The sequence below is a fragment of the Scylla paramamosain genome, chromosome 8 (assembly GCF_035594125.1).
Source record: "Scylla paramamosain isolate STU-SP2022 chromosome 8, ASM3559412v1, whole genome shotgun sequence".
Taxonomy (NCBI): domain Eukaryota; kingdom Metazoa; phylum Arthropoda; class Malacostraca; order Decapoda; family Portunidae; genus Scylla; species Scylla paramamosain.
The window spans coordinates 15,343,553-15,367,122 of NC_087158.1; the positions used below are offsets into that span (position 1 = coordinate 15,343,553).

The 23,570-nt window shown below is 39.1% G+C and overlaps 1 protein-coding gene across 2 annotated transcripts; it reads left to right on the top strand.

Annotated features, from left to right (window-relative positions):
* The first annotated feature begins 758 nt into the window (after nt 1–758).
* Nucleotides 759–23,387, top strand: LOC135102846 (NADH dehydrogenase [ubiquinone] 1 alpha subcomplex subunit 9, mitochondrial-like). Of its 2 annotated transcripts, none has more exons than XM_064008417.1 (8): nt 759–914; nt 4,469–4,683; nt 10,097–10,288; nt 13,988–14,089; nt 17,937–18,070; nt 18,868–19,029; nt 20,954–21,140; nt 22,977–23,387. In XM_064008417.1, exons 1-8 carry the CDS (start codon nt 887–889, stop codon nt 23,154–23,156), a joined length of 1,200 nt encoding a protein of 399 aa, XP_063864487.1. In that variant the 5' UTR covers nt 759–886; the 3' UTR covers nt 23,157–23,387. The 2 variants fall into 2 exon arrangements, with proteins under 2 accessions (XP_063864487.1, XP_063864489.1); XM_064008419.1 differs by lacking the exon at nt 759–914 and adding an exon at nt 946–1,117.
* The last annotated feature ends 183 nt before the right edge of the window (nt 23,388–23,570 follow it).

A 23,570-nucleotide genomic window follows, 5' to 3' on the forward strand; every position in this document is an offset into this window, starting at 1 on the left:
TTCTAACTGACTGTCTTCAGCCTCTCTCACCGCCGCAATGTTGCATCTCTAGCTGTCTTCTAACGCTATTTTCATGCTAACTGCTCTTCTGATCTTGCTAACTGCATGCCTCCCCTCCTCCCGCGGCCTCGCTGCACAAGACTTTCTTTCTCTCACCCCTATTATGTCCACCTCTCTAACGCAAGAGTTAACCAGTATTCTCAATCATTCATTCCTTTCTCTGATAAACTCTGGAACTCCCTGCCTGCTTCTGTATTTCCACCTTCCTATAACTTGAATTCCTTCAAGAGGGAGATTTCAAGACACTTGTTCATCAATTTTTTGACCACTGCTTTGACCCTTTTATGGGACTGGCATTTCAGTGGGCATTTTCTTATTGGATTTTTGTTGCCCTTGGCCAGTGTCCTTCCTACATAAAAAAAAAAAAAAAAAAAGTAGCGTAAAACCTGGTCAACAATGATCTCTCTCTCTCTCTCTCTCTCTCAACTTGCACATTCAGGAGTATATAACACACACACACACACACACACACACACACACACACCGTCTGTACGTACATAAATGTAGTTTCGCTAGATAAAAGAAAACAATGAAAATAAACAAGCAGCCACAGTAATGTAAAATTACCTAAATAATATCACCCGTCGGAGTGAAACAAATATAACATTACAGACCTAGAAAAAAAAAACTTCAGAAATCATTAAACAAAAAAGACGAATAAAAAAGACAGTAAATTGACAGGAAAACAAAAAAATGTGAATGGATGAGCCGAGTCTGAACTAGCGGTGAGCGGAGCAGCTGCAGAGGCCGAGTAGCAAGCAGAGCCGAGCAGGAACCGAGCCAACCAGCCAGCCAAGAAAGTGCCAACAGTCACCAGCAGCAGGTCATGGCGCTGCAGAGGAACATAATTCAAGGTAACTGAGTCGCCTGTGTAAAGCGATGGAGTTTTCCAGATGTCGTGTGGCCGCCTGTTTACATTACAGAATGGCAGGAGTGTCTCAGAATCGCAGTAAACTGTGAAAGCAGGAACTCACCCGCCAGTCAGCTGATTCTTGTACACAAACTGCCCGGCTTGCCCATAGTCTAAGTGTGAGGTTTATCCAAGCATAATTATTGGGTAATTTTGTTTCTTCTTCCTTGTTTGTGGTGGATAATTAGGTATATACTTTAGTTTTAGGTTATTCATATATATATTTCTGTTCGTGGTTGACATGATTATTCCTGGGATATCTTCGTTCATGTCTTAACATTTTGTGGTTTATCCATGGATATTTATTTCATCTTGTGTATTAATGGTTTTATTCTTGTTCGTTACCATCTCATTTTGGCCATTTTTTTTTTTTTATATACCGGTTTCCACCATGTGTTTATTCTGACGAGTCTATGCAGGGATGGTATCACAAGGATGGTTTCTCTCTCTCTCTCTCTCTCTCTCTCTCTCTCTCTCTCTCTCTCTCTCTCTCTCTCTCTCTCTCTCTCTCTCTCTCTCTCTCTCGTAATTTATGTAGTCTTTGTTTACTCTTGTTTATTATTGTTTTTGTGCCACTAATTATGCCCAGTCATACTAAGTGCTTTGTCAGTCTTGATTTCATAATAGTAAGAGGCTTTCTAAAACTAAATCATACCAGACAGTCAGTATTTACTTAGGCTCATTAATTGGTATTACTTGCTTATTATTTAGCTTCTGAATATTTTTGGTTGTTTTGTATAGTGAAATGGTAAATCTTACCAATAGTGGCTCCTGCATTCTATTGCCACCTCTCTCCAGCAGGAACAAGATTGGGGACTTTGTGGGAAAGTGGGGTATGGGTGGGGAATGCCAAAATAGGCCAAACTAAAATATCGTCAACAAACAAAATATCTGCCCCCCACACACTAACCTAACCTAAACTAGCTGGGGGAGTTAGGGATTGCCCTGACCTGTCCTGGACACATCCTTAAGAACTCTAACCTAACATTACCTAACCTAAACTAACCAGTGGGGCTTTGCCCCATTGGATTCCTCGCTGCCCCCTTTAAGGACTCTATTACCTAACCTAACCTAACCTAGACTAGTTGGGGAGGCTTCACCCTCACCCCATTGACTGCCCCCCCCTTAAGGACTCTCACCTAAACTAAACTAACCTTGCCTAACATTACCTAACCTAACCTAACCTAACCTAAACCAGCCTTGGGGGCTTTGCCCCTCCTGGACACCCCCCTTAAGGACACTAACCTAGCTTATCCTAACCTAAACTAGCCAGGGTGGGGTTTAGTACTCCCTGGACCCCCCTTAAGGACACTAGCCTAACCTAATTTTACCTAACCTAAATTAGCTGATGGGCTTCATCCCCTCTGGACCTCACCTTAAGGGCACTAACCTAATCATATACCTTAATAGGAAGTGGAAGGTCCAGGGCATGGTTGATTTATCTCCTCTTCCAGCACGTAATTGATTTCAGCAAAGCATTGTGCAATCTTAAGAAATGTACACCCAAATCGTCTTACTTATGGAATTGCACAATAAAATTCCAGTCCATGAATTTGTCCTGTGCACTTGGCTGCCACTGTGACACTGGATTCCCATGGGGGTAGCTGGTTGACTGTTGTGGCCATCATGTATACACCTAGTGATTAGCCAAAAATAATTTACTTGTTGGCCAGATGTAAATGATGTTTAATGATGTTCTAATATGTCATTAATAGGGCAGCTCTCATTGGCTGAAAGAAAGAGATACAAAAGAGCATTTGCCATTCCATACTGGAGAGCAACAAAGTAACACACACACACACACACACACACACACACACACACACACACACACACACACACACACACACACACACACACACACACACACACACACACACACACACTGTATCCCTCCAAGTAAGCCTCATTGACATGGTCTTATAATTTGTGATGCAGTGCATGACGAATCACATCAAGGTAACCTAACCATGCATGTTCCCAAAACAAAACCCCCACACATGTGTTGTACAGTGAGTATTCATCACCATAGGTGCATAATTTAGCTGCTCTGTGAGGAATTGCTATTAGTAAGATTAACCAATGAAACATATCAAATAAGTTTTTACTGTAAGGGAGAAAAAAAGTTCCTTGAATGGGAACTACCAAACTCTCAGTATGTAGCACCACTGTACTCTGCCATTGGCCAAATGAGAGTTCTAGATTACCTTGACTCCAGCATTTGTGCAAGAAGCTCTTTTACAAAGTATTAGCACTCAAAACTGATGCAGTTAATAAACTTCACAGCAAAAATTTAGAAGACATGAAAATATAACCTTAGTTGTATTTCCTTGAAAACCAAGCCATATTTTAAACATCTAACAACACAGCAATTTTTTTTTTTTTTTTTTTTTTTTTTTTTCAGTGGCAAAATATCTTTTTTTGGCTTTTTTGACCAAAGACACACTGATGTGTTATAAATTAGTAATTTTCCCAGACTCTAATTTAAAAAATTCTTGAGGCAGTGAGACTTGTTTTGGCCCATATTTTTCATAAAAGAGAAAAACTTTGCTGTGTAGCAACTTCTTGAACAATCTGGTTTGGTCTTCAAAGAAATATATGTAACTGTGGTTACCTCTTACATTTTTGCTACAAAGTTTATTTACTACATCAGTTGTGTGTGGTGATAATTTGATGAGTTTTTTGCATGATGTAGGAAAGTCAAAGAAAGTCAAGGAAAGTCCCATCTATATTGTGCACAACAATCATAATCAGAGTTCTTTTCAACATAAAGAGGGGTCATTCTAATTGACCACCTTTCCTGAAAGCATTATATAGTAAAATGTTAATGAAATAATAAATGCAATAGGTGATAAAGAAGGAAGGATGACCAGCTGTATGACTAGACAGAGGAGCAATAGAAATTAAGGCATTAAGAGAAAGAGATTGTGTCTGTCCTTTCATTCTGTTCCACTCACACTGCCCTTCTAGACAGGGTGGAATCAAAGGCATTTCATCTTAACAACTCTCCTCTGACTGACTGTCTTTGGCCTCTCTCTCACTGCTGGAATGTTGTACCTCTTGCTATCTTCTACTGCTGTTTTCATACTAACTGATCTTGCTAACTGCATGCATCCCCTCTTCTTGTTACCATGTTGCACAAAACTTTCAACTTTCACCTCAATTCAGTCCACCTCTCTAATGCATGATAACCAGTTTTCTCAATCATCTCTTCTTTCGGTAAATTTTGAAACAACATGTTTCTTTATTTCCTCCTTCCTATGACTTGAAAGCTTTCAAGAGGGAGGTTTCAAGACACCTATCCTGTTTTTTTTGTTTTTTTTAGACCAGCATCAACCAGAATAATTGTTTTGTTTGGATAATGAAAGAAATGTTCACAGAATATGTATTAATATTCTCTGGTTAGAGTTTTTGAAAATTCCCTCTGTATAGGAATACTGTTTGTTTCTAGTTATTTGTACAGGAGCAGCTCTAACTTGTGGCTTCCCTTTGGCTCAGGCTGTGGCCTTGGAGTAAAGGTGGCAGCAGTGACCTCTGTGCAACAACGCCACAACTCATCAGATGTGCGTTTCCTCACGAAAACTCGCATGGATGCCCTCAAGAAGGGAAGTGGTGGCCGCTCCTCCTTTTCTGGGCACGTGGCCACTGTGTTTGGTGCGTCAGGCTTCATTGGACGTTATGTGTGCAACCGTCTTGGGAAGGTTGGGACGCAGGTAATGCCATGTGACTACAGTCTGAGGAACTGGTGGATATCACTTTGATGCCTTGTTCCCTTTGCTAGCTTTCCCCATTAGAATGACCACCTCTCTTTGTCTACATATTTCTTTCTTGCATGTTCAAGTACTTGCTCTCTTTTAGCATCTCTTTCATGCATACACTCCTTTACCCTATTCTTCCTAACCTTCCATCTCCCAAGTGACCTTCAACCATACCTTCTCACTGTATTTCTTTTCACCTATTCCACCTTTCAACATGTATGTCACTTGAGGTACTCATACCACTTCTCACTCACTTCTTGCTCTCACCCTCCCATCCTGTCATCCTACATACCCTCTCAGGTAGCTGATTTCTACAGCACACACTCTTGATTGTTGTGTTCTGTTCTACATCCATATATACATCTCATATATTCTACATCCATATAAACATCTCATATTTACATCACTGTTAACAGAAAAGTACTCCATAAACCTCTCAACCTCCATAGACACATTTCTCCCTTTAGATTTAGTAGTGGTTAGTAAATCTGGGGATGACACAAAGATAGGTGGATTAATTAGGTCTGAATCGGATGCCATCGCCTTGTAGGCAGATTTAGATAGGATGAATTAATGGACAGACAGATGGCAAATGCAGTTTAATATCAACAAATGCAAAGTACTTACCATGATAGAGGAAACCCACACAGTAGTACACATTAAACAACTAAACTGGTAGGTACAGGGTACGAGAAAGATTTAGGAGTTATAGTTAGCTCTAAACTCCATCTAGGAAAACAATGCATAGAGGCCAGAAACAGGGCAAATAGAGTATTAGGATTAATTTTTATGAGTGTTAAAAGTAGAAGGCTGGAGGTAATATTAAAGTTATACATGGTCAGACCTCATCTAGAATATGCTGTGCAGTTCTGGTCCCCACATTACAGGAAATATATAGGTCTATTAGAATCTGTACAGAGGAGAATGACTAAAAGGATACAGGGGATGAGGAGTATTCCTTACGAAGTGGGATTGAAGCTGGTTAACTCTTGCATTAGAGAGGTGGACAGAATAGAGATGAGAAAAAGAAGAAAGTCTTGTGCAGTGAGGCTGTGGGAGGAGGGGAGGCATGCAAATAGCAAGATCAGAAGAGCAGTCACCATGAAAATAGTGATAGAAGATAGCAAGAGATGCAACATTGCGGCAATGAGAAAGAGGCTGAAGATAGTCAGTTAGAGGAGAGGAGATAAGGCAAAGTTTTTGAAGCATACTCTATACGTGGATGAATAAGGCCCCTATACAGAGTTAGCAGGTGGGGGGGGGAGAAAAACTGGCTGAGACAACTCAGAACACCTAACTTCATAGAAGCTGTTTTAACTAGAGATGAGAAGTGAAGTTTCCAATTTAGATTATAAGTAAAGGATAGACCAAGGATGTTCAGTGTAGAAAAGGGGAACAGCTGAGTATCATTGAAGAAGAGGGAATAGTTGTCTGGAAGGTTGTGTTGAGCTGATAGATGGAGGAATTGAGTTTTTGTGGCATTGAACAATACTAAGTTTGCTTTGCCCTAATCAGAAATTTTAGATAGATCAGATCAGGTGTTCTGCGACTTCCCTGCATGAACTGTTTATTTCCTGAAGGGATGGACATCTATGAAAAGACGTGGAAAAGTGCAGCGTAGGAGTGGATAGGACAAGAAGTTTGGTTTCGAAGATCATTGATAAATAACAGAGAGAGAGAGAGAGAGTGGGTGAAAGGACAGAACCCTGAGGAACACAACTGTTAATAGATTTAGGAGAAGAACAGTAACTATCTACCACAGCAGCAATAATGGTCAGAAAGGAAACTTGAAATGAAATTAGAGAGGAGGATAGAAACTGTGGAGGGGTAGTTTGGAAATCAAAGCTTTGTGCCATACTCTGTCAAAAGCTTTTGCTGTGTCCAAGACAACAGCAAAAGTTTCACCAATATTCCTAAAAGAGGATGACCAAGACTCAGTAAGGAAAACCAGAAGATCATCATTAGAGTGGCCTTGACAGAACCCATACTAGTGATCAGATAGAAGATTGTGAAGTGAAAGATGTTTATGACTTCTTGTTGAGGGTAGATTAAAAAACTTTAGATGGGCAGGAAATTAAAGCAGTAGGATGGTAGTTTGAAGGATTAGAACGGTTACCCTTTTTAGGAACAGGCTGAATGTAGGCAAACTTCCAGCAAGAAGGAAAGGTAGATGTTGATAGATAGAGTTGAAAGAGTTTGACTAGACACAGAGGCACAGTTTCAGAGAACAATAGGAGAGACCCCATCAGGTCCATAAGCCCTCTGAGGGTTTAGACCAGTGAGGGCATGGAAAACATCATTGTGAAGGATATTAATGTGTAGCATGAAGCAGTCAGAGGGTGGAGGGGAGGGAGGAACAGTCCCTGAGTCATTCAAGGTAAAGTTTTTAGCAAAGGTTTCAGTAGAGTTCAGCATTAGAAATAGATGAAATGGCAGTGGTCCCATCATGTTGAAATAAAGGAGGGGAAAGATGAAGAAGCACAGTTATTGGAGATGTTTTTGGCTAGGTACCAGAAGTCACGAGGATAGTTATCTCTTGAAAGATTTTGACACTTTTTATTAATGAAGGAGTTTTTGGCTAGTTGGACAACAGATTTAGCATGATTCCACATAGAAATATTGAGTGTGTGAGATTCAGGTGACAGAAGGCTCAAGTACCCTTTGTGGGCCACCTCTCTACCATGTATAGCATGAGAACAGGCTGTGTTAAACCAAGGTTTGAAAGGTTTAGGTCGAGAGAAAGTGAGGAATGTGTGCCTCCATGCTAGATAGATACTGTCACTGCTCTTATGTGCTTATCACACTGAGACAGGTCTCTGACACAAGCAGCAGTCATTCCAAGGAAAATCAGCATAATCATTCCTTGGCTTAGCAGAGACAAAATGCCAGAGGCACCTCAGCTTTGGGGAATCCTGAGGAAGGATTGAAGCGATAGGACAAAATACAGATATGAGATTGTGATCAGAGGAGCCAAATGGAGAAGATAGGGTAACAGCATAAGCAGAAGGATTAGAGGTTAGTGAAGGGTCAAGAATGTTGGGCATATCTCCAAGATGGTCAGAAATACAAGTAGGCTGTTGCACCAGTTGCTGTAGGTCTTGGAGGATAACAAAGTTAAAGGTTAGTTCACCAGAATGGTCAGTGAAAGGAGAGGAAAGCCAAAGCTGGTGGTGAACATTGAAATCTCCAAGAATGGAGATCTCCACAAAAAGGGAAGAGAGTCAGAATGTGCTCCACTTTGGAAGTTAAGTAGTCTAAGAATTTCTTATAGGCAGATGAGTTAGGTGAGAGGTATTAAAGCACAGATAAATTTAGTTTGAGAGTGACTCTGTAGTTGTAGCCAGATGGTGGAAAATTCAGAAGATTCAAGAGTGTGGGCATGAGAGTAGGCTAAGTCATTGCGCACACAGATGCAACATCCAGCTTTGGATTGAAAATGAGGATAGAGAAAGTAGGAGGGAACAAAAAGGGGGCTATTGTCAGTTGCCTCAGATACCTGTGTTTCAGTGAGGAAAAGATGAGATTTGATAGAGGAGAGGTGGTGTTCTAAAGATTGAAAATTAGATATAAGACTGAAGATGTTGCAGAAGTTAATAAACAAAAAGTTGAGGGGGGAGTGTCAAGACTAGATATGGGTTGATACTAGAAGAGCAGTCCAACCCGGGAACATTTGTGGTCACCTCCCTTGTATGTCATATCAATTTTCCACATAGAAATTAATTGGGGTATTCATTATGGGCTTAGTTGTCTGTGATTGCAGGCTGTTTTAATGCAGAAGTCGGTCAGTGCTCCCACAGTTCTCTGTAGAAGCACATTCTAAAACTGCCTCTCATGATACATCTTGATGCACTCTACTGAAATGCTACAAAACATCAATCGTAAGTGTTTATGCTAACAGTATTTACAGGATCTACAGAGCAGTTATTATAAGCTAAATCCATGTAACTAGGCTCTCTGTTTTTTCACATTGATTTCTAGTCTTCTGCTACATATTTAGTTTGAAACATTTTCCTCTGGTTTCTACAGTGACCAATGTTTTATCTGCAAATCCCTAAAAGAGTTGAGCAAGCATTATTCATCCTGCCAGGATATTGCAACAGCCAAAACCATGCAGAGATGAAAGGACTGACCGATATCAAACACATGGAAGCAGTAGCCATTCCAAGGAAAACCACCAAAATACCTTCTCAGGTCCCCCAAACTAGCAGAGGCAAAATGCCAGAGGCACCTCCACTTAAGGGGATCCTGAGGAGAGGTTGGAGCAATAGGACAAGATAGAGATATGAGATTGTGATTGGAGGACCCCAACAGAGAAGATAGGGTAATAACATAAGCAGAAGGATTAGATGTTAGAAAAAGGTCAAGAATGTTGGGTGTATCTCCAAAATGGTCAAGAATACAAGTAGGGTGTTGCACCAATTGCTCTAGGTCTTGGAGGATAGCAAAGTTAAAGGCTAATTCACCTGGATGGTCAGTGAAGGGAGAGGAAAGCCAAAGCTGGTGGTGAACATTGAAGTCTCTAAGAATTGAGATCTCCACAAAAGGGAAGAGAGTCAGAATGTGCTCCACTTTGGAAGTTAAGTAGTCAAAGAATTTCTTATAGTCAGAGGAGGTAGGAGAGGTATACAGCACAAATGAATTTAGTTTGAGAGTGACACTAGTTGTAGCCATGATGGAAAACTCAGAAGATTCAAGAGTGTAGGTATGGGAGCAGATTAAGTTGTTGTGCACATAGACACAACATCCAGCTTTGGATTGAAAATGAGAATAGATAAAGTAGGAGGGAACAGAAAAGGGGCTACTGTTGGTTGCCTCAGACACTTGTGTTTCAGTGAGGAAAAGATGAGATTTAGTAGAGGAGAATTAATGTTCTACAGATTGAAAATAAAAGATTGGCCTGGCAGTTGACCAGATATTTCTCCAGTAGAGAATTTATGGGCTGTAATTAAAGCCAATTATGAGACCATGACACCTCCACACACTCCAAGCTGGAAAAAGAGCTTCACAAATGTTGGGCAGAATTCAAGCCTGAGACACTTCAAAATTTAGCTGATAGTGTACCAGAATGTGTCAGAGAGATGCTCAAGAAACAAGGAAACACAGTAAAATACTAAATACTGGGTGGAGTTTGAATTTGTTATTTTTTTTATTTGACAGGAAATGTACAGCCAAAAACTATTGGTGTGGTAACTTTTCGCCCGGACTTCCTATATGTATTTTTATCTCGGTACAATTAGTGGTAATTTTCAAAATAAACTGGACTCTCCTCCTAAGTGGAATTTTACTGCATGTACATGTGCCATTAAACTAATGCATATCAAGCTTCCCCTAATGGACAACACCCATTCCCTTCACCCTCCACACACAGATCATCATCCCGTACCGAGGTGACCACTATGATGTCCTCCGCCTGAAGCTAGTGGGAGACCTTGGCCAAGTGCTCTTCTTGCCTTATCATCTCTGTGATGAGGAAGCCATCCGCAAGGCTGTCAAATATTCAGACATTGTCATCAATCTGGTTGGCCGTGACTGGGAGACCAGGAACTTCACCTTTGAGCAGGTGAGTCATCCCATACTGTTCATGGTTTGCAGTTTTGGGAAAGAGGGGCAAAGGGCAGCAGAGATGATGCTGTGAATGCAGTTGGAAGGCAGGAAATGCTGTGAGTTTTAGAATACTGAAACTATATTTGCACTAATTTTTAACTGTATTGAGTCAAAATATTTTTGTGATGGCTATGTGGAGTTGTGGTATAATATGCCATAAACTATGTGCCACAAAGTATTGAAAAAGCCTATGCTGCTATAGCTTCATGGATAGGTGTGAAAAGCTGCAGGAAGTCAGTGGGCCTGCATATGATGGTTCCTGTATTATAATATATATGCATATACCTATGTCCTTCTATAATCCTTATTCATTAAAATTGTTTATATTTTTCTTAACCCTCAAAGGATGGGTGAGTTGGCACGAGTCATTGTCTCAGGGCGGCGGTTTTTAAGAAGAAAGTGGTTGATTTTCCCACTATCATATTTCCTTGTATACTTAACGTAAAGATATAAAACAAAAAGAAGCGCCAACCCTTCTTTTTTACAACAGTATTATTGCTAGAATTCTAGGTGATATAGTTTAGCCGTGAGTAGAGATTGAGCAACAATTTCTCATCTCCCCAGAAGACCTGGTGTCTGTTTGTTTGACTAGTTACAGCTGCAGCTACAGCTGACATTTTTTTTTTTTTTTTTTTTTATGTAGGAAGGACACTGGCCAAGGGCAACAAAAATCCAATATTTTTATTTTTATTTTATTTTTTTATGTAGGAAGGACACTGGCCAAGGGCAACAAAAATCCAATAAAAAAAATGCTCACTGAAATGCCAGTCCCATAAAAGGGTCAAAGCAGTAGTCAAAAATTGATGAATAAGTGCCTTGAAACCTCCCTCTTGAAGGAGTTCAAGCTAAAGGAAGGTGGAAATACAGAAACAGGCAGGGTGTTCCAGAGTTTACCAGAGAAAGGGATGAATGATTGAGAATACTGGTTAACTCTTGCGTTAGAGAGATGGACAGAATAGGGGTGAAAGAAAGAAGAAAGTTTTGTGCAGCGAGGGCGCGGGAGGAGGGGAGGCATGCAGTTAGCAAGATCAGAAGAGCAGTTAGCATGAAAATAGCGGTAGAAGACAGCTAGAGATGCAACACTGCAGCGGTGAGAGAGAGGCTGAAGACCAGTTAGAGGAGAGGAGTTGATGAGACAAAAAGCTTTATCCTCTTCACTATTCTCTGGTACAGCCTCATCTTCTTCCCAATACATTCTTATGTTGTTATAAAATATTTCTGTGCATTTTTTGGGTTGAAATGAGAAGTAGAGTTAAAAAAAAATTACGTTATATTGTAATGTAACTTTCCTTATGTTCTTTTTTTTTTATAATGAAGAACAGAAAAAAACAATAGTTGCTCCTTTTCACTATGTACTAATGGTGATCCAGTTATTTTCCTTACATTTTCACTGGAGATATGAAAATAAAAAAAAATGATAAACACGTAACATACATCTTATAATTGCTATATAAATAGAATAATTATATCACTTATTGTACACTAATGTAGTAATGTCTTTTAATATAGTAAATTACTAATTTACAATAGTACATTACTCATCACTATTCATACTAGTATACATCCTTAGAGTGAAAGTTAATGAAGCAAGTGGACACACGTGACTTCCTTTTCCCTTCATACTTTGGGATGAGTTGAATAACCTTCCATCCATTCTGGAGGTTTTAGGTGTACTGAAACTAGGCTGGTCAAACCTGCAAGTTTGTAAGTGTTACCAGTTCATGCTCAAAACAATTATTGCCCTCCTGTATTTGATTGAAGGCAGGAAAATGTCCTCATGCACATATGTGTCACCTGCCCTTTCCATAAGCTGCGCACTGGTGCATCATCACCAGCTAGGGATTAAAGATCTTCATTGACTGCACCAACAACATTGATGTTACTAGGATGAGAAGGGACATGAAATAGGTAGAAAGAGACCTTAATTATTTTTCTTCTCATTAGCATCAAAATACAGTAAAGCCTCCATAAGTCGGTATAACATAAGCTTTGCTTGTGCCAACATCAAAATTCTGATTAATGTCAAATATTAGTAAAAATCCTTGAAAACCCCTTCCTGCAGGCTCAGGGTCTTGTTTCATTCCTTTTCTCCCTCTAGACCCTATTCTTTGCTAAGAAGGTATTTCTGGTTCTGGTTCTGGTTCAAGGTTGGGAGTTTTAGCCTTTACAGTGGCATCTTCTCAACATGGCCTTGTTTATGGTCTCTTTTTGTGGTCTGATCTACTATTTTGTTTATCTTGAATATTGCTAAATTTTCCTTGTACTTTTCTCCTTTTTAACCCCTAAAGGATAGGTGGCATCTATAGTTGATTTGCATTTTGCAGGCTTAATTTCAAATTTCTGCTCAAATTTTTGGGCCTGTGATCATCCTCCCCTCACAATGATGTCTCCCTCTGAGCCTCAGTGTCGTGAACCATAGTGATGGCTACAGGGGAAATTAATCATTCCTCTTCCTCTGATTCCTTGCATGAGGATAAGCAGCTTGTGACTTCCACTCCACATAAGGGCAAATTTGCTCTTAAACAACCTCTTAGTGAAAATACTATTGGGAGAGAGTTAGAAGTTACTCTCTCAAGTCTCAAAAGTGGTTTTACTAAAGAAATAAAACACTAGTAGATTGTGTTTTGCTCATGTACTTCCTCTTAGTCGTGACAGGTTCATTTTTTTTTTCTTGCGTGTTAAAAGTGACAGGTAGGAATACTATTTACTTTAGTATGTCTACAGAATGATAGATTTAGGCATTCATGTGAGTGAGTGACAGATAATGGTGAGGGAAGCAGATAAAGGAGGCTTGTGGCCCCCTAGCTGGGGCATCAGCCAGGCTGCCACATGGCATACAACCATCCAAACACAGGCTGAGAAAGCGCTGAAAGTTACTTGACTTCACCATAGACACACCACATCACCTAGAGAGTTTGGGTTTGTGGGAGATTGAAGAGGAAGGGTTGATAAGTGTGATGCTATTACATTTGAAGCAATCAGTCAAGGCAGAGTTGAGAAGTTGGTGATGGAAAATTACCTATTTTTGCTGAACTGTCAAAACTAGCCCAGCTGGGAGGGACGTCCGCAAGGAATGCCCCCATCCTTTAGGGGTTGAAATAGGATAAGGGAAAAGATGAAAACCAGAGGAGACATATGGATGAATTAAAAAGGATATTATGTAAAGAATTATGGTTAAGCTTCTTTTTGATAACAGAAATTATTGAAACCTCAAAAGAATTACCATACAGTTTTTGGAAGAAAGGAGAGAAAAAATATCAAGAAAATTGAATTGATAGCAAGAGAGCAGATCTTACTGCAAAAAGAAATGGTAAACAGGACCATATCAGAGAGATGCCACTGCAATGGCTAAACTTCCTAACATTAAACCAGAACCAGAACCAACAAGCCATCTTAGCATCGTGTCATAACTTACGTAGTTGTTATTACTGAATGGATTATGCTGAATTTGGTCTGGCTTAACTAGGTTGAGTCAGCCTGGTGCTGATTTACAAATATTTTGCAGAAATCACCTTTTTGGACTTGTTTCTTTCTTCATTTATTTATTTTTATAGAGTATTTTGTCTTGCAGACTTCTGTGGAATTCTGACTTACAGACTGTTGACTTCAGGAGGTGTTAGTGTAAAAGGATAATTATTTTACTCCCTTTCCCCAGGTGCATGTGGAGGGAGCCCATCGCCTGGCACGCATCAGCAAGGAGATGGGAGTGGAGAGGTTCCTTCATGTGTCAGCCCTCAATGCAGACAGGGAGCATGAGGTAATGCATCACACTTGCCATCCAGCTTTCCTGCCTATTTCTGGGGCACATCTGTATATTGTATTATCCACACCTTTGTGACATGTGTGGAATGTATCATAATATGTGAATAATGCTAAGAAAATAATAACACATAACATTTATGAGTGCATCATGGAGTCAGTGGAACAGTAACAGCAGATTACTAATCTTCTGTTATATCATCAAAATTGAAGTACTAGATAGAGGGTGTAAGGGAAATGGGGAAAGGGAAAGCTCTGGGTTTGAATGGATGTGCTGTAGAGTGCTCGAAAAGTGGGAAGGTTACTAAATGTGTGCTTCATTGCTGGCAAGGTGCCAGAAAACTGAAGAGCATTTGTGTAAAGGAAAAAGATGGTGGGCAGAAATGCTCAACTACTGGGGTTTATTTTTTATTTTTTATTTTTTATTTTTATTTTTATTTTATTTATTTATTTATTTATTTATTTTATTATTTTTTTTTGTAGGAAGGACACTGGCCAAGGGCAACAAAAATTCAATAAAATAAAAATGCCCACTGAAATGCCAGTCCCATAAAAGGGTCAAAGCAGTAGTCAAAAACTGATGAATAAGTGTCTTGAAACCTTCCTCTTGAAGGAATTCAAGTTATAGGAAGGTGGAAATACAGAAGCAGGCAGGGAGTTCCAGAGTTTACCAGAGAAAGGGATGAATGATTGAGAATACTGGTTAACTCTTGCATTAGAGAGGTGGACAGAAAGAAGAAAGTCTTGTGCAGTGAGGCCGCGGGAGGAGGGGAGGCATGCAGTTAGCAAGATCAGAAGAGCAGTTAGCATGAAAATAGTGGTAGAAGACAGCTAGAGATGCAACATGGTGGCGGTGAGAGAGAGGCTGAAGACAGTCAGTTAGAGAAGAGGAGTTGATGAGACAAAAAGCTGTTGATTCCACCCTGTCTAGAAGAGCAGTATGAGTGGAATCCCCCCAGACATGTGAAGCATACTTCATACATGGACGGATAAGGCCCTTGTACAGAGTTAGCAGCTGGGGGGGGTGAGAAAAACTGGTGGAGACATCTCAGAATGCCTAACTTAATAGAAGCTGTTTTAGCTAGAGATGATATGTGAAGTTTCCAGTTCAGATTATAAGTAAAGGACAGACCGAGGTTGTTCAATGTAGAAGAGGGGGACAGTTGAGTGTCATTGAAGAAGAGGGGATAGTTGTCTGGAAGGTTGTGTCGAGTTGATAGATGGAGGAATTGAGTTTTTGAGGCATTGAACAGTACCAAATTTGCTCTGTCCCAATCAGAAATTATAGAAAGATCAGAAGTCAAGCATTCTGTGGCTTCCCTGTGTGAAATGTTTACCTCCTGAAGGGTTGGACATCTATGAAAAGAAGTGGAAAAGTGCAGGGTGGTATCATCAGCGTAGGAGTGTATAGAACAAGAAGTTTGGTTTAGATCATTAATAAATAATAAGAAGAGAATGGGTGACAGGACAGAACCCTGATAAACACCACTGTTAATAGATTTAGGAGAAGAGCAGTGACCATCTACCACAGCAGCAATAGAACGGTCAGAAAGAAAACTTGAGATGAAGTTACAGAGAGAAGGATAGAAGCTGTAGGAGGGTAGTTTGGAAATCAAAGCTTTGTACCAGACTCTGTCAAAAGCTTTTGATATGTCCAAGGCAACAGCAAAAGTTTCACCAAAATCTCTAAAAGAGGATGACCAAGACTCAATTCCCTACCTGCTTCTGTATTTGCTCCTTCTTATGACTTGAACTCTTTCAAGAGGGAGGTTGCAAGACACTTATTTTTTAATTTTCAGTAGTTCTCTTGAGATATCTTTTGGGGACTGGCACCTCAGTAGGATTTTTTTTCTGTCATTTTTGTTTCCCTTAGCCAGTGATCCTCTTACATAAAAAAAAAGAATATATATATATATATATATATATATATATATATATATATATATATATATATATATATATATATATATATATATATATATATATATATATATATATATATATATATATATATATATATATATATATATATATATATATATATATAATAACAACAACAATAATAATTGCAGGGTATGTGTGAGAGTTGATGGTGTAAGTGAATTCTTCCCAGTCAGAGTAGGTTTGTGTAGGGGTTGTGTAATGTCACTGTGGTTGTTTAACTTGTATGTGGATGGTGTAAATCTGGAAGGACAGATAAAGAAATGAGGTAAGAAGAAATGTTTTGAGATGGTTGGCTGGATGAGCAGATCAGTATGTGTTAAGATGGTTTGGGAAGACAGAAATATAGTTAAGAGAATAATGAGGTCAGATGTGCATGATGAAAAGTTAAGAGGAAGCCCACACCTGGAGTAATGAACTGTGTGAAGAGAGCACTGAATGAGTGAGGAATGACTGTCCAGCAAATAGAGTTGTCCACAAGACTATCGGAAAACATTAGTTTTCTAATGGTGTAAGCAGTATTAAACAAGCATCACTGTGGGTGGTAGAGGTGGCTGTCCACTCTCTCCCCACATGACTGGTGCTAAACTGGAGTCATCCATGAGGGCAGTGGGGATGGCAGTGGTGGTGGCCTGCTCCCTTCCCCCTGGTCAGTAGCCAAATTGGTATTACCACAGGTGGCAGCAGTGGCAGCAGCAGCAGCTGCTGCCTACTCACTTTCCCCATGTTAGTATTGCTCTATCCCACCTTGCAGACTTCTCTTTGGCTTCTTGCAGCCCATTGCCACAGTAGGGTTTTGAGTCTCCCATGTTACAGTATGACTTGGGAGTCAGTGACACCTGTGTTAAACACAATTCACTTTAGCATATTGCACGTTAATGTAGACCTAGCTGTTATTGTTTGCAAGAGTAGATCCACTCTTGTAAGTCAGATGTACCCACCCTATGGTAGTTAATAGTTAATAATTTGTATACATGAAAGATAAAGGACTGCTTTTCTCTATCTCTTTTTCTCCCACTCCAGTTGATATATTTCATAAATATTCAGAACCAGCTCTGTAGTGATAATACTCTACAGTGGAACCTTAGTTCCTTCTCTAACAAATTGGTTTTCAAACAAAATTTTAAACTCATAATTGCTTCAGTTGCTGTATCATAATTTGGTTCTTGAACAAAGTTATTTGATTTCATATACTAAAAGACAAAGCAAAAGCTTCTGTTAATTAATAATTTATTGTTTCTATAAATATTTTCTTTGTTTTTATGTATTTGGAGGAGAGAGACAGTGGATAGGACAGCAATTCAATCTTTGAAATAAGGTAAATGTGATTTCGTTGAAGAGCCTTAATGTAAACAAACAGTTTTTGGCTGGCTCAAAAGTAATCCTGAGCCACCTGTGGCTCTCTTGGTGACCATATCACTATCATTACTGCACAGCTGCTCTTTCCCAGTAGCTTTCCCCAGCAGCAAGATGTCTAAGTGTTATGATCACCCTCATTCTGGTGGTAAGTGTGTTGCTCCTCTCTGTGTCACTCTGTAAGCCTTTCCGCACTAGAATGGTGACAAAGAGAATACCTGCATCGTCTTAATATCTACTGATGAGTTCCGTGTCAATTAATTCATTCAGTATGTCCTTTCTGGATAGATAATTCCTGAGCTAGAGATATGGAGTGGCCATCTTGGCAGTGGGAGTGTCTGTCATAAGCTGCTAAGACAGGATGGATGGGTGTCTGGGAATGGATTGATCTGTTTTACATTGATTCCTATGAGGAAAATATTTTCAGTCTCCGAACATTTCAAATTTTGAATGGCATTCAGGAATTAATTATGTTCAAGAACCGAGGTTCCATTGTATTATGTGTTGTTTTTTGTCATTTGAAAGTATCTCACAAGAAAATTTTTCAGGGCTACATACTGAAAGGTGGCTCAAAGTTCTTGAAGAGCAAGGCCTTGGGAGAGCAGGCAGTGAGGGATGCCTTCCCAGAGGCCACAGTGTTTCGACCAAGTGATGTTTATGGTCAGGAGGACAGATTTTTAAGGTTAGAAATTCATGCACTTTAACCCATACACCATCAGTGGCTTTAACTTAATGCTGCACCAGTGGCAGTCAAACATTTTGTTGTGAGGTGGCAGTCACTCAGCCTTGGTGGGCTGAGTGACTGCCACCTCACAACAAGACAGGACAATAGCACCCAGTGATTGGGGTCTGTTGGAAACCTCATTATATAGCACTGCTGAGTGCCTGTTGTACACCACATGTTTCTTCTGTTTGGTTTCACTTTTGTCCTTCCCATCATCCTTTCATCCTTGATCTCACTCTCTCTCTATCCCTTCCTCCCATCAGACTGTTAGACTGTTGGGAATTATCATTATCATTATTGTTACTATTATTATTACTCTTTTCTCCTGCTTTACACCACCATCATGGGTTGATGGGGAGCCCCCAACACATCCTCCCATAACAAAGTAACCTTGTTGAGTGCGTGTGACAAATTTGGTTTTTATATTTTGAGTCCACTCTTATCTAGAGCAATTTCTCTTTTTCATATTTTATCTTCATTTTCTTTTCATTTAATGTAATTTATGCAAAACAAAAATAATGAAATTTAGCTGACACCAGCATATATCTGAGCTATATGTTTTGTGGCTGACACTACATGTTAATGATATTTTTTTTATTAAATCAAAATGCAATGCAAGTTTTTTTTTTTAGATTGACCCAGTGCTGATGATTTATAAAAAAAAAAAAATCTGTCTTATTGGTGTGACTTTAAATTGTTTATTATCAAATCATGTTTCAAGGTAACTCAGCACTTGGTAATACTCTACATCCCAGGTACTATGCTGGCTTGTGGCGCCACCAGGGAAAACTCGTTCCCCTGCCCCAGGGTGGCAAAGACATCTGGAAGCAGCCTGTGTTTGTAAGTGACCTGGCGGAGGCAATTGTTGCTGCCTCCAAGGATCCTGATACTGCTGGCAAGACCTATGAGGCTGTTGGGTGAGCTTCTCAACCATATATTGCTTTAAACTGTGTTGTCATGATGTCTCGTTCTGTATATATGTATATATATATATATATATATATATATATATATATATATATATATATATATAGAGAGAGAGAGAGAGAGAGAGAGAGAGAGAGAGAGAGAGAGAGAGAGAGAGAGAGAGAGAGAGAGAGAGAGAGAATGTCTACTTCATTTTTATATATTTGGAAGAGAGACAAAGAGTGTAAGACAGTAATTCAGTCTTTGAAATAAGGTAAATGTGATCCTGTTAAAAAGCCTTGATGTAAACAAACCTTTTTTTGGAACTTAGGAGTAATCCCGAGCCACCTGTGGCTCTCTCAATGACTCCCATCACTACTGTACAATTGCATCTTTCCAATAGCTCTTCCTATGGGGAAAATAGTTTAGTTTTTTTAACATTTCGGATTTTGAATGGCATTTGCTAATGTTAAGTTCAAGAATTGAGGAGTGAGTGGGAAGCAAGTGGTGTTGTAGTATGTATATATTGTGATGTTCAAAAAAATTGAAGTTAGTGTAATATATATATATATATATATATATATATATATATATATATATATATATATATATATATATATATATATATATATATATATTTTTTTATTTATTTATTTTTTTTTTTTTGCAAACACCAAAATACTTGGCAATGTTTCCTTCAAGCATTGTCATTTTTCTGTGGGTGATTGAGTGAGGTCACATGGTCAGACTGACCGTGTTAATCGATAGGTCACTTCCTCTCACACCGCCAGCCAGGGTGGAAGCTACCGCTCCTGCTCATTCTCGTCACCTCCACAGCCGAGAAAAAGAACTTGTTTACTTTGTAAATAAGTATTTTTTGGAAGAAAAGGCTAATATGGGGCCATTACTTGACCCCTCAAGAGCTGTTGCTCGAACAGCGAAAGCCACCATTGTTATATGCATAGGTTATGCAGCCGGAATAAGTGAGCGTTTTTCCAGTGTTTTCAATACTCTGAGTTTTGTGATTCGAGTTTAGCACTATGCCTTTAGAAGAAAGCAATCACAAAAATTGGATACTGTATATATACCTCATCTCTGTTTACAATATTTTGCTCATACGATTGCCTTTCATTAGTACCACCTGGCTCCCTATGTGATGCTTACACTTGCTATTACGATCGTTGAACGCAGCACCACTAATTGGAAAGACCCCACACTACTGTCCTAGTTCTCATGCTCACACAACATTCATCAAGCCTTGTGTACGCTTGAGTTATTGTGCTTGATTTATCGTTATTCATTGTGCCAAACCTTATTTAAATGTGCATCTGTGTCTGCTAAATGTTCTGCATTGTCTTGTGCTAGTGGAAAGTCCCAAAAAAGCATAAATCTGGACATGAAGCTGATGATCGTGAAATGTAATGAGGGTAGTGACAGGGCGAACTTCAATGCCAAGACCCCTTATTTGCCCCAATTCTTTTTGTTTTTGTTTTTGTATCCTTTATTCCTTTATTTCCTTAATATGATTTACAAAGCTTATTTTAATAGGATACGTACAAATATATACATATTCCATGCATTAAAACAGAAAAATTCATGAGAGGAAAAGTGATAGGTCTAGGAATGCATCCACATTTTTCCCAATTAACTTTAAGGTTGCTGTATGATGGATTGCTATATGATTTAGTTTTCAGGAACGCAACACAATTTTGAAGTGAAGGTGTGTGTGTGTGTGTGTGTGTGTGTGTGTGTGTGTGTGTGTGTGTGTGTGTGTGTGTGTGTGTATATATATATATATATATATATATATATATATATATATATATATATATATATATATATATATATATATATATATATATATATATATATAATCTATTTTTATTTAATTTAATTTTTTCTCCAAGTATGATGGATAATTGTAATACTTTGCAGACCCCGGCGGTATGAGCTTGGTGAGTTGGTGGACTGGTTCCATCGGGTCATGCGTAAAGACAAGGAAAGCTATGGCTACATGAAGTATGACATGAAATGGGATCCCTTCTTCAAGGTCAAGGCACACCTTACTGAATACCTTCCCTCTTGGCCCATCAACTCTCTCACCAGAGACAAGATTGAACGGGTAAGTCTACTGAGAGGATGTTGTTTTAGCATAGAAGGAAGGAAGGAAGGCTGATTTATATCTTAATGTTTCTCTCTCTCTCTCTCTCTCTCTCTCTCTCTCTCTCTCTCTCTCTCTCTCTCTCTCTCTCTCTCTCTCTCTCTCTGTTTTCATTGGATTAATTCTTTTGTTCATCTGAGGAGAGATCAGGGACAAAAGTGTTTAATTTTCTCTGTAAAATTTTCTGATAGTGGATACTTAAAAGTTCTGTCAAGGAAGAAATACTGTAAAAAAATTATATTTTGCTAGTGGAATTATTCATTTAGGCTTATTAGAAAAAAAAGAGCAGCCTACTTGTTGAAATTATTATCAGTGCTCTTGATATAGTGTGTAGGAAAGCCCATCACATAACCTGGAGGTAGTGTGGAACGTATAGGAGCACAAGTGACTGAAAGAAATGGGTAGAAGTTTCAGATGAATGTATTATCACAATGGTTGTCAGGTTTGTAGCATACAGCAGAGGTGGGCACTTGTTCATTACCATGTTACTTTATTACGGATGAAGTTTCAATTTTGAGTAACACAGTAACTCCTGTTATTCTTTTCTATGACATTAGTGCCCAGCTGGCAGCTCCAACTTGAGTGGGAAGCATATGCTTGCATTTGGCTGCTTCACAGCCGCAATCTGAGCAATCTTCTGCTTCATGCTAGTAATTTTACTGAACTAATGTTGAATCTCTATTTCTTTCTCTCCTGAGTAGTGTCAGTGAGTTGAGTAAAGTACCTTGTGAAGAGAAGCCTTAATTTTATTTAAAATTATTTGCTTAAGTAAACCTTCTTCAGACTGGGTGACAGATAAGATCATAAGACACTACTCTGGTGGTTAGGGATGATTGGTTAGGAATGGGGAGTGTTAAGGGAGGTTTGTTTGTGTGTTGTAACTCACTGGTAGTCAGGATCACAAGATGGTTGTGACTATCAGTGTTTAAAGCTTCCTGGGATGAGCTGAGAGCTCATACTATTCTGAAGCCCATGCTGTGACCTACACACACACACTTCCACCTTTGTAACCATCTAGTAACAAGAGGGAAACTTTTGGACTTGAGCAGGAGGCACACCAAATTCATTGGATAGCTATGTATGTATGTATGTGTGTGTGTGGGGGGGGGGGGGGAGGATTGCATGTTTAACCTTGATTGGTTGTCGCCTAGTTTAGTTTTACGTAATTATTTTTTGACAATATGCCCCAGCTAGTATCAGTATCAGTATCAATACTTACTTGACATCTCAGAATGATGGTGACAAGTCTTTTGACTTATAAAGTCATATTAAGATCTTTGTTTTTAATATTTGATAAAATTTTGACCCAGCTAACACATCCATGGATCATGGTAGTTAAGTAACACTAACTTGTTTTGCATTTTCTGCTGTTATAGTGCTGTAATGAGTAAAGTTCTTTATAACTTGTTGCAATTTCTGCCAATATGTTGCTGTAATGAGTAACATTCTTTATAACTTGTTACTCTCACTCATAAGTCATAGTTACATTTTGGAGTAACTCTTCCTATCTCTGAACAATCGCCAGAATTTTGTTGCCTTGTGGCAATCTTGAGGAAGATGCATTTAACAAGAAAATTTGAAGGGCCTTTGTAATTTCAAAACATCAGCTTTGCATTATGTTTATCTTCTATAATTTCATGTGATGGAATAATATTATGCTTCTTGATATTGTTTGGTTTCTTGATTTCTTTGTTTTTTTTTATTCTGTTGTTTCTGTATGTTTCATCTAAAACTGAATACTGTTCTTGAAAAAACAGCATTTTATTAATGTAATGATACAAACGATAACCTTGGCAGGAGGCAGTGACTGATATCACGACTGGCCTTCCCACACTGGAGGATCTTGGTGTGACACTCACTAAGATGGAGGACCGCATGGATTGGGAACTGAAGCCGTTCAGGGCTGGCAGCTACTATGACGAGGAGGTGGGAGAGTTTGAGCCGCCAGCACCCCCCAAGTATATTGAGGCCCGTTGATTACCAGGTAGTGAAAACATTGTCTGCACTTCCCCAACATGTTTACTTATATTTATAGCAGATTATATGACTGCAAGAAGATGCAGTAGATTTCCAGAATGTTTGATTTTATAATGTGGAACCAGTTAAGCAAGTCAGAATTTTTGGATATTATTGTATATAGTATTGTACATTGGGAGGATGTTGTTCAGTGATAGGAACATATAAAATAAACAGAACTCATTAAGTGAATTGACAGCTTATTCATGCCTTGAAGCAGCAGAGCAGCGAGCGACTCCGAGCAGCCCTGAAAAGTAAGTTATAGCTGAAGATGGTCGCACAGGCACATTGGGTAGTGTAGCTCTGTAGCGGGGTAACATTTCCCTTCATAGTTTAGTGTTGTTGATGCATGAAGCATTTTGAGGAAACAAAATC